At 34.6% G+C, this 13,234-nt stretch overlaps 1 protein-coding gene across 2 annotated transcripts in view; it reads left to right on the top strand.

Moving 5' to 3' along the window:
- LOC136800178 (adhesion G-protein coupled receptor V1-like) overlaps positions 1 to 9,950 on the top strand; it is an 81,256-nt gene extending 71,306 nt beyond the window's left edge. For both annotated transcript variants that reach the window (XM_067056794.1, XM_067056793.1), the window contains 9 exons: positions 37 to 330; positions 666 to 770; positions 2,728 to 2,850; positions 3,191 to 3,272; positions 4,186 to 4,288; positions 4,953 to 5,110; positions 5,879 to 6,000; positions 6,597 to 6,758; positions 7,399 to 9,950. In XM_067056794.1, coding sequence (XP_066912895.1) covers positions 37 to 330; positions 666 to 770; positions 2,728 to 2,850; positions 3,191 to 3,272; positions 4,186 to 4,288; positions 4,953 to 5,110; positions 5,879 to 6,000; positions 6,597 to 6,758; positions 7,399 to 7,863 — 1,614 coding nt within the window. In that variant the 3' untranslated portion in view covers positions 7,864 to 9,950. The remainder of the gene's footprint in view (positions 1 to 36; positions 331 to 665; positions 771 to 2,727; positions 2,851 to 3,190; positions 3,273 to 4,185; positions 4,289 to 4,952; positions 5,111 to 5,878; positions 6,001 to 6,596; positions 6,759 to 7,398) is intronic.
- The last annotated feature ends 3,284 nt before the right edge of the window (positions 9,951 to 13,234 follow it).

Genomic DNA, 13,234 nt, shown 5'->3' with positions numbered 1-13,234 from the left:
CGTTTCTCTCATTTTTTTTTTCATTTGCCATCCAAGGTTTTCGCTTCATCCGTTCGTACTGGTCTCGGTACCGGCAAAAAGGTTGTTTACAAAATTGCCGCTCCTTTGAATCGGATCGTTCCCACGGGAGCTTCATGCGTTCTATGGCAACATCCGTCGTCAGGGGCAACTCAAGGATCGTGGTCAACCAATAATTGTAAAATTCGTCAACAAACCAACGATTATGTTGAATGTGAGTGTGATCACATGTCAGAGTATGCAGTTTTGGCACAAAGTGATAATCGAACTGGATTTGAAATTTATTTCTTCGTGGCTTGCTTTGCTGTGATTGTAAGTTAATTTTATATCAGAATCGCAGAGGTCCCAACACTCAGATGAAGATAGTAGTTAGATGCATAGATATGAAACTTTTATTATAAGTTTCAAAAAATAAGCATGATGAAATTCCAAAATTTGATTGGTGACAAATACTTAAAACCTAATTAAAAGCTCAATTTTGATTCACTTTTATCAACGCAATGCTCACCTACAAATTTGGGCTCACTCTTTTTATTAATTTTTTATAACTCCACACTTGATTAGTTATATAGGTGTAAAAAGGTATGAGATTATCGTCAATGTTTTCACAACCAAGTTAAATATGTATTTGAATTTTTTTTAACCAGGGTGCATGTTTCTTGCAATTGATTTCGCACCATTTATGTGCGGTGGAAAGGACCTTCCCTACCAAGCTGTTGATGCACACTTTATGCGCTGTCATGGTAACTAATGTAAGTATCAATGAAGGCGATTGGTTTAAAATCTTTTCAAGATCTCACCAAGGATGTTGACCAGGATTGACTTTTCTTAAATTGTGGATAGGGCCGGCTGATGCACCGCAAAAATTGGGAGGACTAAATTATCGAAAAGTTAAAATTCTCTAGTTATTGGAAAAGGCATTAAAGTCCCATATGTTGAGATTTTTATTGCCATCCTTTGTTAAGCTTTTTAATAAACCTTTCCTCGACCCTTTTTTTTTCAAACATTGCAAATTTCTCAGATTTTCTACGTCTAATGATCAGAGATACCTGTCTTTGTCTGGAAAGATATATTTGTAAAATGCTCCAGGCGCTTCACTTCAAGGAATGAGCCTCCGTCATTGATTTTTTGGACCTACCCCGGTGGAGGTCCTATAAATTAACCTTTGTCCGTCTGTCCGTCCGTTAGTTACCAGCTTTTCTCGAGATTGGCTCATTAGTTTTTTCAGATTTTTTGCACAATGATGCAAAATGGCAATGCCCAAAATGTGACGGAGCCCGATTTTCGAAAAAAAAATTTTGGGGGCAAATTTGGGCCAAAAAACGGCTAAAAAACGGGTTTTTTGGACTTTGTGAAAAATTGGATCATTAATTTTTTCTGATTTTTTGCACGAAAGTAGGGTACCATCATAGGTATAAGATGGCTCAAGCAGATTTTTGCAAAAAAATTTTGTTGGCTCAAAAAACGCATGTTTATCTATAAGAATCACTATTAATAAGCATACATCAATGTTCTTAGTCAAATTACTCAATTTTTTTATGAGATAGATGTTTTTTCTGCTCAATAGGACTTACTTTTGAAGAATATGTGTGTTTAGACAGGAAATTTGGGTTGCTTGGCGTGTTTTTATAGAAAAACTGGCCAAATTCGATATTTTTTTATAAGCACATTATCAATTACTTAGGTATTGGCTTTTCTCGAGATTGGCTCTTTCATTCTTTATGATTTTTTACACAAAGATGCATAACTATAAACCCTTAAAATGTGACAGAACCCGATTTTCGAAAAAAAATGTTTTTGGGCAAATTTGGGCCAAAAAACGGTTAAAAAACAGGTTTTTTGGACTTTGTGAAAAATTGGATCATTAATTTTTTCAAATTTTATGCATAAAAGTAGGGTACCATCATAGGTAAAAGATGGCTTAAGCAGATTTTTGCAAAAAAATTTTGATGGCTCAAAAAACGCATGTTTATCTATAAGAATCACTATTAATAAGCATACATCAATGTTCTTAGTCAAATTACTCAATTTTTTTATGAGATAGATGTTTTTCTTTTCTCACGAGTGTTTAGACAGGAAATTTTGGTTGTTTGGCATGTTTTTATTGAAAAACTGGCCAAATTCGATATTTTTTTATAAGCACATTATCAATTACTTAGGTATTCGATTGATTGGCTCTTTCATTTTCTACGATTTTTTGCATAAAGATGCATAATTATAAACCCTCAATGTGACGGAGCCTGAGTTTTGGAGAAAAAAAATTTTGGGGTATAGTTCAGCTAAAAAACGGCCATAAAAGGGTTTTTTGGACTTAGTGAAATATTGGACCATTGTTTTTTTCTGATTTTTTGTATGAAAGTAGATAAAAGATGGCTCAAGCAGACTTTTGTAAAAAATGAATTTTTCAGCTCAAAAAAAGCATCTTTATTAGTAAGAATCACTATTAATAAACATATATCAATGTTCTTAGCCAAATTACTCAATTTTTTGGAGATGTTTTTTTGCTCACGAAGTCCATTTCAAGAGCATGAAATTTTGGTTTCTAAACGTTTTTTTATAAGAAACAAACGACTAATTTTAATAGATCGTCACTATTTGTGTTCTGAATGATTGTTTAATGGTCACGTCACGTAGATATCAATTATAAACGTGTTAAATGCATAATCCAGGTAGGTCCATCAAAGTATCACTTGTTATCTTGTTTTTCAGATCATTTACGTGACAGCTGCATACATCAGTCCTGATCTTTTGGACCACAAAGAACAATGTAGCGTCCTTGGACTCTTTCTTCATTATTTCTTCCTTTGTCAATTCTCCACCATCTTCGTTCAGGTAAAATAAATTACACATTTTTTGGCCTCCTAGCTAGTGCTACGGAAAGCTCCTTTTGAATCAAGCTGATATGTAGCTTTCTAGTTGACACAAAAAGTCTGAAATAGTTGTTAGCGTTAATAACAACCGTTTAATGTTAAATTATCCAAAACCCGCCAAACTAAGTTCCTGCCAAATAAATTTTTCCTTTAACCGTAAAAATCGTCCTATTTCAGGCCTTAAAACAGGTTTTGGCCTCTTTGGTCAAAAATAACCTTCATCCACCAAATTTAAGTTATATGGAAGGACGCTAATATGCACGTAAATAATCCCTAAACTTTCCTTTCCTTTCAATCTATAGGCATGCAATTTGTGGAAGATTTTGATTTTGAACGATGAACACAGTTATCGAAAGGCAATTCCATTTTACATCATGGCTTGGGGTAAGATATACGTGTCCCCCCCCAAAAAAAAAAAATGCTACGGATCTTAACCCTTTAAGTGCCGATGTCGTATATATACGACATGGGCTATATAGGAGGGCGAAGCCCTCCTGTAATGCCCAGTTTGATTTAGAAATCGTTATTTTTGGTCGAACTCGTAGGAATTAGATTGTCCTTTATGGTCAAGCAAAAAAAATTTCAAAAGTGAGTCTTTCCAGCGAGATTTTAAGCGAAAAAGTCAAAAAAATGCAAAAAATTGACAAAAATTAACTTTTTTGAGATTCTGACCGTTTTTTGACTATTTTTGGTCAACGAGTGATCCAAGAACCTCCAAATTTGGCCCTGTTTTACTTTATTCTGTCTTCTAGTGAGTCGATTTGAAGTTTTACCACTGGGCACCTTTCCATCAGTTCAGTCAGGTACGCGCAGCGGGCCTGACTGCTTTAATTCCCTAACCTACCCCCCCCCCCTTGGCCGCCGCCCACACGCCCTTCCTAAATCGGGCGGCGCCGAAGGCGCCCAAAAGAAAGAGGAGACTCTAAGCTATCCAACGAGCTATATACGAGCTTCTAATTCATTCTAGATCAGAAGATATAAGCCCTTAAAGTTTGAACTAGCAATTTTAAAAAAAAAAACTTAGAAAAAAGGACCCTTGCACTCAAAGGGTTAAGGGTTGGTCCCTAATATATTCATGATATGCACCATTGCAATATTTTCTAACATTGCATCTCACTGACCCAGCAGCTAATTGGTTGAATGTGACGTATTAACTGATTTTATTTCACTTGCAACCAATCAGCTTTTGGGTCCGCGATGTAATGTCAGAAGACATTGCAATGGTGCATATCATGAATTGACATAAAAAAATTAAAATATATGTTCTTTTCAAGCGTTTAAAATTTATTTTATTCAGGATTACCTGCGTTGTTAATTATTGGTTATATCTTCATTGCGCATGCGGTGTGGGATTGGGGTATGACTGATCTATACGGAGATACACACAATAACGGAGATCTGTGAGTAATATTTTATAAAAGCTTTCTTTATATTTAGCAGACTTGCGCGGATGCGTGAAAATTTTTAAAAAACTAATTTAAATTGCGTGAAATCGTGAATACACGGGTCGCAAAATTATAGCAGTGCAGTCAAAACATGTGATTACTCGAAAAAGTTCACGTGATTTTATTCTCATGTTACCTGGTCTACAACTAAAGTTTAATTAGTAATTACTTTATTAGTATTGATAAACTCGAACCAATCAGAAATAAAGGTCATGTGACAAGCACATAGAAATTTCGAGTATAAGCTTGATTTGACTTCAAACTTTATTTTAGCAACCTGTGTAACTTTTGAAATTTATAAAAAAAGATTGCGTGAAAGCGTGAGTTTGGAAAAAAAAAATGCGTGATTGCGTGAATTGAAGGTCGGCTTGTGGGCCTCATGTATGTCCCATTTGTGCCTCATTTGTTTGTTGTTGTAACCCTGAAGCAAAAGTGCTTTGATTTTAATACGGTTTGGATTGGATATATAAATAAGCAATGGCTTGCAATCTTCTCATAAGCCCTGAATCTTTTTTATTACTAATCATTAAATAGAGAGACATCTACAATCGGGAATTCCCTCAAAACTATCTAATTACCTCAAAAATCACTATCTAAATTCTTGTCTTCTCTCGCACAGGTGTTTCATACCAAGTTCATACGCAGCATTTTCAGTAGCAGTCATCCCTGTGCTGCTGATGGTGTTAGCAGTCTGTGTAGTGTTCGTGCAAGCTTACCAAGTTACTGCTCAATGGAAGTATTATGATGATATCTACCATGGTCGGCATAATATTAAAGGTGAGGGGAAGTTCCTTCAAGCCCTACTTTTCCTAGCGAGCACCTCACTAAAAACCGGGATTTTTAATCTCGTTTCTTAGTGAGTTCCACTTTGACGATTTTCGAAAAATAGAAGCCTTTCAAGTGCTTTGACGCAAATTCGATTTTTTTGCTACTGCAGGAGCTTCGAAAGTTAAAAGTGACGTAAAAAAATCGAATGTTTAGAGCCCGAAATCCCGGGCTCAAAAGATTCGAAAAAGTCGCAAAGTGGAATAGACGTTAATTGCGTAAAAAAAAACGCGGGTGACGTCTAGTATAGGCTATATTTTTCCATAATTATAAATATGTGTTGTATAGACACGAAAAATGAATGCCTTTATATAGTGTTTCGCCTTCCGATCCCCATAAAGAAGGGAAAAGGAAAGAAACCCGTTAAACCTAAATTTCCATCTTATATACCATATTAGTAGGATGCGTGACTTTTAAGTGCACCTGCATGTTTAAAAGAAGGCTACCCTGGGGGCGATGCTTATTTTGTAGTTCGTATGCCCCCAATAATGATAATACTACAAGGAGACTAGGTTCAAGTTAATACGGGTCGAATGTTGAGTATTTGAGAAATTTCCAGCTCGATTATAATTATAAATATCAAGGTTTTTTTGGCAAAGTTCAACGATACTCATATGATCGATAGCACATGTAAGTTTTCTATAACCATTTTAGAGATTTTCAACCTAAAACCTTGTGATTTTTTTTTTAATGAAATTTTTATTTCATTCGTTACTTCAGAGGTTCGACACTTGCTTGTTTTGTTTACCTTGATCACGTTAACATGGGTGTTCGGTGGTCTTCACATTGCTTACGGACACCTCTGGATGGCTATCGTTTTCACTTTCTTCAATGTTTTCACGGTATGTTTTCTCTATACATACCGTATACGGTACACGGTATACACGTATACACGGTATGGAATCTCACTGAAGATTGCCATCCTGGATGGCATGAAACTTTGAGTATGAAATTAAACTAAATCGTTTTCTTTACTCAAACTGCTATGTATTCTGTACTGTTGCATGACCATTGACTTTAAAGCCCGAAAAGCTAGAGTGGGTTCAACCTTTCTCGAGCAAAAAAGTCAAGCCTTAAGATTTGCGCCGTTTTTGAATCTAGAACTTTCTTTGTTTTCACACGGTATATTTTTCGAAATTTGGCGATGATGTTTTGCTTACCATTTGGCGTTGTTTGAATACGTGGCTTCATTTCCCATCCAAGAGTTTAGTTTTGGGGCTCCCTGAACCCATTAATGGCCATGAGCTGAAAATAGAGCACTGTGTTACTTAATGATGATAAATAGCTTGTTTTCAATATCTGTTTTTAGTGAATTAAACTATCAAAGTGTTAAAATGCATGAATCTTTTTGTTGGAAAGTATGTCACATCACTTTCTGTGGGGAATAATCAATGTTTAGCTTTTATGGTGAAACCTTGATTTTCTTCTTTTTTTTCAGGCTTTATACATTCTTATTATCTACGTGGTATTGCGAAACCAAATGAGACATTTGTTCAGGGTCAAATACGATATAGATGGAGATGGGGGTGCAAAACTACAAAACTTCGCATACCATCCAACAGAACATGGAACGGTCAAATCTATCAGAAGTTATGATCTGGTAAGAGCTCTACACCAAAGTATTTTCTTATTGTCATCCCTCAAATATGAATACAGTGGAGTTTCTATAATTCAAGCCTCTACAACTCGAATGTCTTCTTAACTCGAACGATTTTTCTAGTCCCTTCAGCGAAGAATAACTCATAAACCCTACTCTATAACTCGAAATTTCCTTAACTCGAATAAATTTGTGTTCCCCGTGCGTATTCGAGTTTTAAAGACTCCATTGTACTATTTTGTATTTATTTTCTTGGTAGCTCCTTAAGAAGTCCCTAATTCTGTCATGCCTTTGGATCCAATAAATTTATACCTTATGTTCTTTTATAGACAAGCTAGATCTTTGTCAAAATCCTAGCAATCGTTCTAATTTTGTAGTATTGACAAGCTCTTTTCTTACTGAAATAATGGAGAAAAAAATTGATTCTGACATAAACTAGTATTTTTGTGATAACAGACCTCACTAAACAAGTCTTGGCCGAAATCAACTTTTTCTGCAATATCTCGCGAAAACGTCTTATTCATATTTACAACGCTTGCTTTTAGGTGAAAAAGAATTAATTTACGCGGCCATTCGCCAAAACAAGTTTTTTTTAAAAGATGTGATTCCTTACGTCTTCTATTCATGTTTACCCTTTTTTAAGCCTGAATGGAATGATGTCGACATGGATCCAAATTCTCCTATCAAGAAAACTCGACAATCTGTCACTCCTTTATCGCAACAACGAATAAGTCCTCAACGCCAAATGCAACGCCCCACATCATCGAGGCCGGCTTCCGGAGCCAGTTACCGTTACGTCAACCAAGGTGGAAGTGCGCGGTCACGTGGTGACGTGAATCAGTCGTACGACCGCGACGAACTAGATTCCACTGATTTTGATGATCTTATTTTCGCCTTGAAATCGAGTGGGAATTTCACGCCCTCTTTACATGATGACTTTGCAGATAGTTTAGGGCGTGTTGATGGAGCTAACGCCCTTGCCGCCCTAAATAATAATGATGAGGAGGGTGTTGATGAAGAAGAAGAAAGTTTTCCTGATCCTCCGCCCATGGAAGAGAGATATGTGAGTAACGTGAGGAAGATTAGAATGGGTGACACGCCCTTATAGTACTTAGGGATTTGGGCGTGAAATTGTAATTTTGTACAAGAAAGGTGGGCCCTGTCAATTTGACATTATCAATGAAGTTTTCTATAAATGATGAATGAAAATCTTCATAGTGACAAGAGGGAAATACGCGGTCGCGTGGTCATGCGAATCAGTCGTACGACCGCGACGAAAACTAGAGATAACTGATTTCGATCATCCTTTTTTCGCTAAAATCAAGTGGGAAATTTACACAACTTTACTTGATAAGCATAATGTTGATTCACACGAGGGAATAGTTCCCTTGTGAAGTAGTCTTACTAGATGAAAAATTTGTTGCTGGATGCATGTGAAGGGTGTTTCTATCGCTAAAGTTTAACTTCTCAAAGGGTCTGTTTTCGAAAACCCAGTCCTGCACACGTATCGAACATTCTCGAAACAACAAGAAATATCTTGACATGTTGTCCAATGCGTTTGATATTTTAGTAAAAAAAAATTATCAACTGTTACTTAGATGTATAAGGCACTTGAATAAAAACAAAAAACAAATTAACCCATGAACCTAAATTAATACGACTCAACGATCAGCTATGTCCTTTTTTATGATAATATTGGGGATAATAATTTTAATTGTGATAATTTTTATACACAAGTTGTTTGACATTATATATAGACGAATTTTTAAAATGAACTTTTTATATACAATATTACCAAACTAGGCGATCCAAATTTTTCAGATAAAATATAATTTTTTTTGGACCTACCTTTGGAGGTCCTATAAATTAACCCGTGTTCGTTCGTTCGTTCGTTCGTCCGTTCGTCCGTTCGTTACTAGCTTTTCTCGGGATTGGCTCATTAGTTTTTCCTAATTTTTGGCACAAAGATGCAAAATGGTAATGCCCAAAATGTGACGGAGCCCGATTTTCGAAAAAAATTCATTTCCGGCCGAAAATGCCGGAAATATGCCGGAAAAACCGGTTTTTTGGCATTTTCTCGAGATTTCATCATTAGTTTTTTCTGATTTTTTTGCACAAAGATGCGTATTAGCAATGCCTAAAACATGGATTAGTCCGATTTTTGAGAAAAATTCTATTCCGGCTGAAAATGCCGGAAATATCCCGGAAATCGCCGTTTTTGCAGATTTTCATTGGACTTTTTCCTCATATTTCGTTGTTTTTTCACACAAAAACATTATTTGTAGCAATGCCCACCATCAAGCATGGTTTAATTGTCAATAAAAGTGATTTTTGAAGCCGGAACTTTCTAAAAATCAACGGAACAGCCTATTTTCGCCGGAAAAACGGTATTTCTTGAATTTCTCGAGCTGTACTTTATATTTTTTCATGAAATTTTGCACACTGATGCAAAATGGCAATACCTAAAATATAACAGAGCCTGATTTTCAATTAACGTACTTTTCCGGCCAAAAATGCCGGAAATATGCCGGAAAAACTGGTTTTTTGGCATTTTCTCGAGATTTCATCATTAGTTTTTTCTGATTTTTTGCACAAAGATGCGTATTAGCAATGCTCAAAACATGGCCTATTCGGATTTTTGAGCAATTTTTTTTTCCGGCCGAAAATGCCAATAATAATGCCCACCATCAAGCATGATTCAATTGTTAATAAAACTGATTTTTGCAACCGGAACTTTCTATTTTTTCCCTACTCCCCTTCCCTCTCCCCCTCCCTCTCCCCCAATCAACAATCAACAATCAATGATAAAATTTAATGCGTTGTGCATTGTTTTCATTTTTCTCCTTATTGCTATCTAATTTTCATCATCAGGTAGGTCCATTCAGCATCTAGCTTGTTTATTTTCAATTTTCCATATTGTAAAAATTTAACCATATACCAAAGCGTGCATTGACTGTTTGTTTTTAATAAATTTTTTTTCTGGAGTGTGTGTAAATAGAAAAGCATTGAAATTTTTATTTTGAAATTTTATTGTAGTTATGTTAATTTTTTGAAAACCGAACTAACAAAAATTATAGAAATTTTTCAGCTTTTTAATTTAGTTTTTAGGCTCAGAGTTTGAACTGAGATTTTAATTTTTCGATTAAAAAAATTGTATCATTTGTGAATAAAAATAATATAGTATGATTCCTTAAATTTTACATTTACAATAAATCTTCCCTCCCTCCCAGGAATATGGATTGGCCTCTAAAGAAAATATATTCAAAAGGGGGAAAAGATGTACTAACCAGGGTGTATCGAAAATATTGACAAAGGAGATGATTCGATGCTTATGCTTGGGTAGACATCCCACGAACAATTTCTTAATTTTTACGTCAGAAATGGTTGTATCTAAATTCAAGGTTAAACGTTTTTTTATAAGAACAGACTATATAAGAACATAAGGCATCGATGGCCAAAACGCCAAGAACAAGTTAAGAACATTTTTAAGGCTTTGTGGGCTCTAAGACACTCGATTTCTTAGGAAAATGGACAAATATAATCACAAAATAGTGAAATTAAGAACATTTTTAGGCTTAAAAATCAAAAAGTTAAGAACATCCAAAGGTTTCAAAAATTTTGGATGTTCTTATAATAAAAAACGTGTATTCTTGACTTTGTGGCTGCTTGTTCCAACGTCATTAAGAAACAAGGTCAAACCACTTAGTGGTATCAAAATACAAACGTTTCGACAAAAACACTTTGTATGTATTAGTGCATTACACATGCAGTGTGTACAGTTAAAAAGCTTGAAATCTATTCTCGCTGACATATTTTTCTTAAACAATTAAATTTTACTATAGGAACTAATACTCGAATTAGAAATTTTGTGAATATTTTTGACATTTTGAATTTGCTGATATTTGGTATAAATAATCAAACCCTGAAATAATGGAGTTCCATTGTTTCAAGAATGTTTTATTTCGATTTTCCTACCTTTAAGCATCACACCACTTTGCACTAATTAGTCGAGTGTGCAGTAATTAATGTTTGGCTGATCCTTATAATTATTCAACTCCGACTAAAAATTTTGAAATTCGATCCTAACTCCACGCAATAGAAATAAAACACTTTTTTCCATTGTTTGGTGCGAGAATGTGATCTGTTTGAGAGTGCAACAGATGACGATCTTGTTTGGAACAGGAAAGTATTGTATCATCTCTCAGATGACAGCCTGTTTACCTATACAGTATATGGCCCCCAAAACGGAGACGGCCCCTAAAACGGAGGTTTTCATTAAAATGAAGATTCTGACTTGTAGATTTATCAGAATTAAACGATTTTTGTTTATTTTGAAAGAATGATGGTTATACTTTAAAATGAGCATGTTTTTGCTGGTTTGAGACGGATGCAAAATAACATATTTGCGTCTAAAGGAAATATTTTAACACCAAAATTAGATAAAAATTGCATATAACTCACTCTAGCTTCTTGGATATTGAAAATAAGTTATGAAAACGGGGTATAGGAAACTTTCTACACCTAATGCCGTTCAGAAAATGCAAATACATCTGTGACTTTGGAGGCTGGGTAAAAGATATAGCATCTTGAAGGTCAACCAGTATTTTGGAGCCCTAGAATCAGCATTGACAAAACCGAAAATTCTAAATATGAGAAAAAGCAAAAAATCTTGGAATTCTATTCCTATCACCTTGAGTTAATAATTTATAACAAAAAATTAACATTATACATAAAAATTTTCGCTGAATCAGCAAAAACGGCAAACTCTGTCATTTTTTTGCAAAATATAGGAGAAAAATATCTTTAAAGCTTAATATTTTCAGTTTCAGTTAAGCTTTTTTTCTAAAATTTTCACAGCTTATTCCATACATGAATGGAACTATTTTCAAAAGAGATTTGTTTTCAAAAACTTGATTAAAACGTTGTTAAATCAAAATTGTCATTTTGAAAATTTCTAAATTTTCAGTTTGGACTTTGCAATATTGAAAATCTTGAAATATTTCATAAAAATCATAAATTTTACATCCATCGTGTCGTAAATTTAAGGGAAAACACAAATATGTTCATAATTTTTCCCCCTTTTACCACCGGGCTTAATAATTTGATTTTAACTACACCTCCGTTTTGGGGACCCCAAACCTGCATTTTGACAACCAGGGGTATACTGTAAAAATTTTATCAAATAAATTTATGCCCAAGACCCTCTAAATCATATTTCAAAACTATGGTCAAAATTTTGTATTCATATCTTAAAGATATTTCGAGAAATCGCTAAAATTTCAAACCTCCGTTTTGGGGGCCATTAGAAAAAAGCTACCTATCTTTAAGCGATTGAAAAATATTGTTAAAATTTAAAATTTTGAAAAAGAACTTCTAGGAAATAAAGTAGAGATGTTAAAGGTTTTCATGCAGCAAAAATTTTTGTAAAATCTCTTTTCCTCTAGATTTGAGAGAAGTTTCAAATTTGATCGCCGTTTTGGGGGCCACATACTGTGTACAAACTGCTTACTTTTTTTACTTTTTTCTTAAATTATGTGTTCTTAGCCGAAGTAAAATTTGTGAACGGGTCTTCTTTTAATAAGCGAGTTTACAGCCGGTAAATTTGGCAGTTTCTTCGAAATTCTACCGCTCGGAAATCTCGGCGGAAATTGCTCTTTTGACAACTGCCATTGCATTATCAGTTATTACAATCTCCGTATGTTACTTTAATCTAAAAACAATGTGGAAAAGACAAACACAAGGCATGGTTACAATATGTTTCATTCCTGTCATCACCCTCTATGGGACACAGATTAATCTATGGACTAATATTCCCCTAAATCCACTAGATATTTTTGGAATAGTCTTCTATTATTGATGATATTAGCTGTCATGCTGTCATAAGTATGTAAAATCAACCGTTGAAACTGAAAAGGGAAATTTATTTCGGGTATTTTAAGTTATCTTTACCATACTGACCATAAATATACCAAAAAAACAGCGGAAACTATAAAATATTCAAAAAACGTTTTATAAAAAAGTAAATGAAACCTAAATGCAAAATTTTTTGGAAAGACAGGGTGCTGTCCGATATTCTTTTCAGCCCCATTCAGCTTAAAAGTAAAATATTTATCAATTCCTCAGAGGTAGTATGTTATGAACATATAGAACTAACAAGAAAATATTGACAATTGCCATGCAAAGTTTATGCACTGAACACCATTAAGAAAAAAATGATTCAAGTGGCTCCTGGTAGGAGATTGTTATTTTTCTCGAAAAAAGCGAGAAGAAACTTTCAATATTTGATTTGATTTATTTACGGTCTCAAAGTTAAACAGTTCAACTGCTTAATAGATTTGGGCGGGGCGAATAGTGATGGTGTGCCAAAAGATTAAGATTTTGAGAATCGGGTATATGCAGAACCTACACCTTCGACAAAAATAATGGGGGTACAAGGGTTTACTTAGGTAAATGGAGGGTACGGTATATGTCCCACTTCA

This window comes from Clytia hemisphaerica, unplaced genomic scaffold, assembly GCF_902728285.1.
Source record: "Clytia hemisphaerica strain Z4C2 unplaced genomic scaffold, Clytia hemisphaerica genome assembly, whole genome shotgun sequence".
NCBI classification, from domain to species: domain Eukaryota; kingdom Metazoa; phylum Cnidaria; class Hydrozoa; order Leptothecata; family Clytiidae; genus Clytia; species Clytia hemisphaerica.
This window is presented reverse-complemented; position numbering and strand designations above follow the sequence as displayed.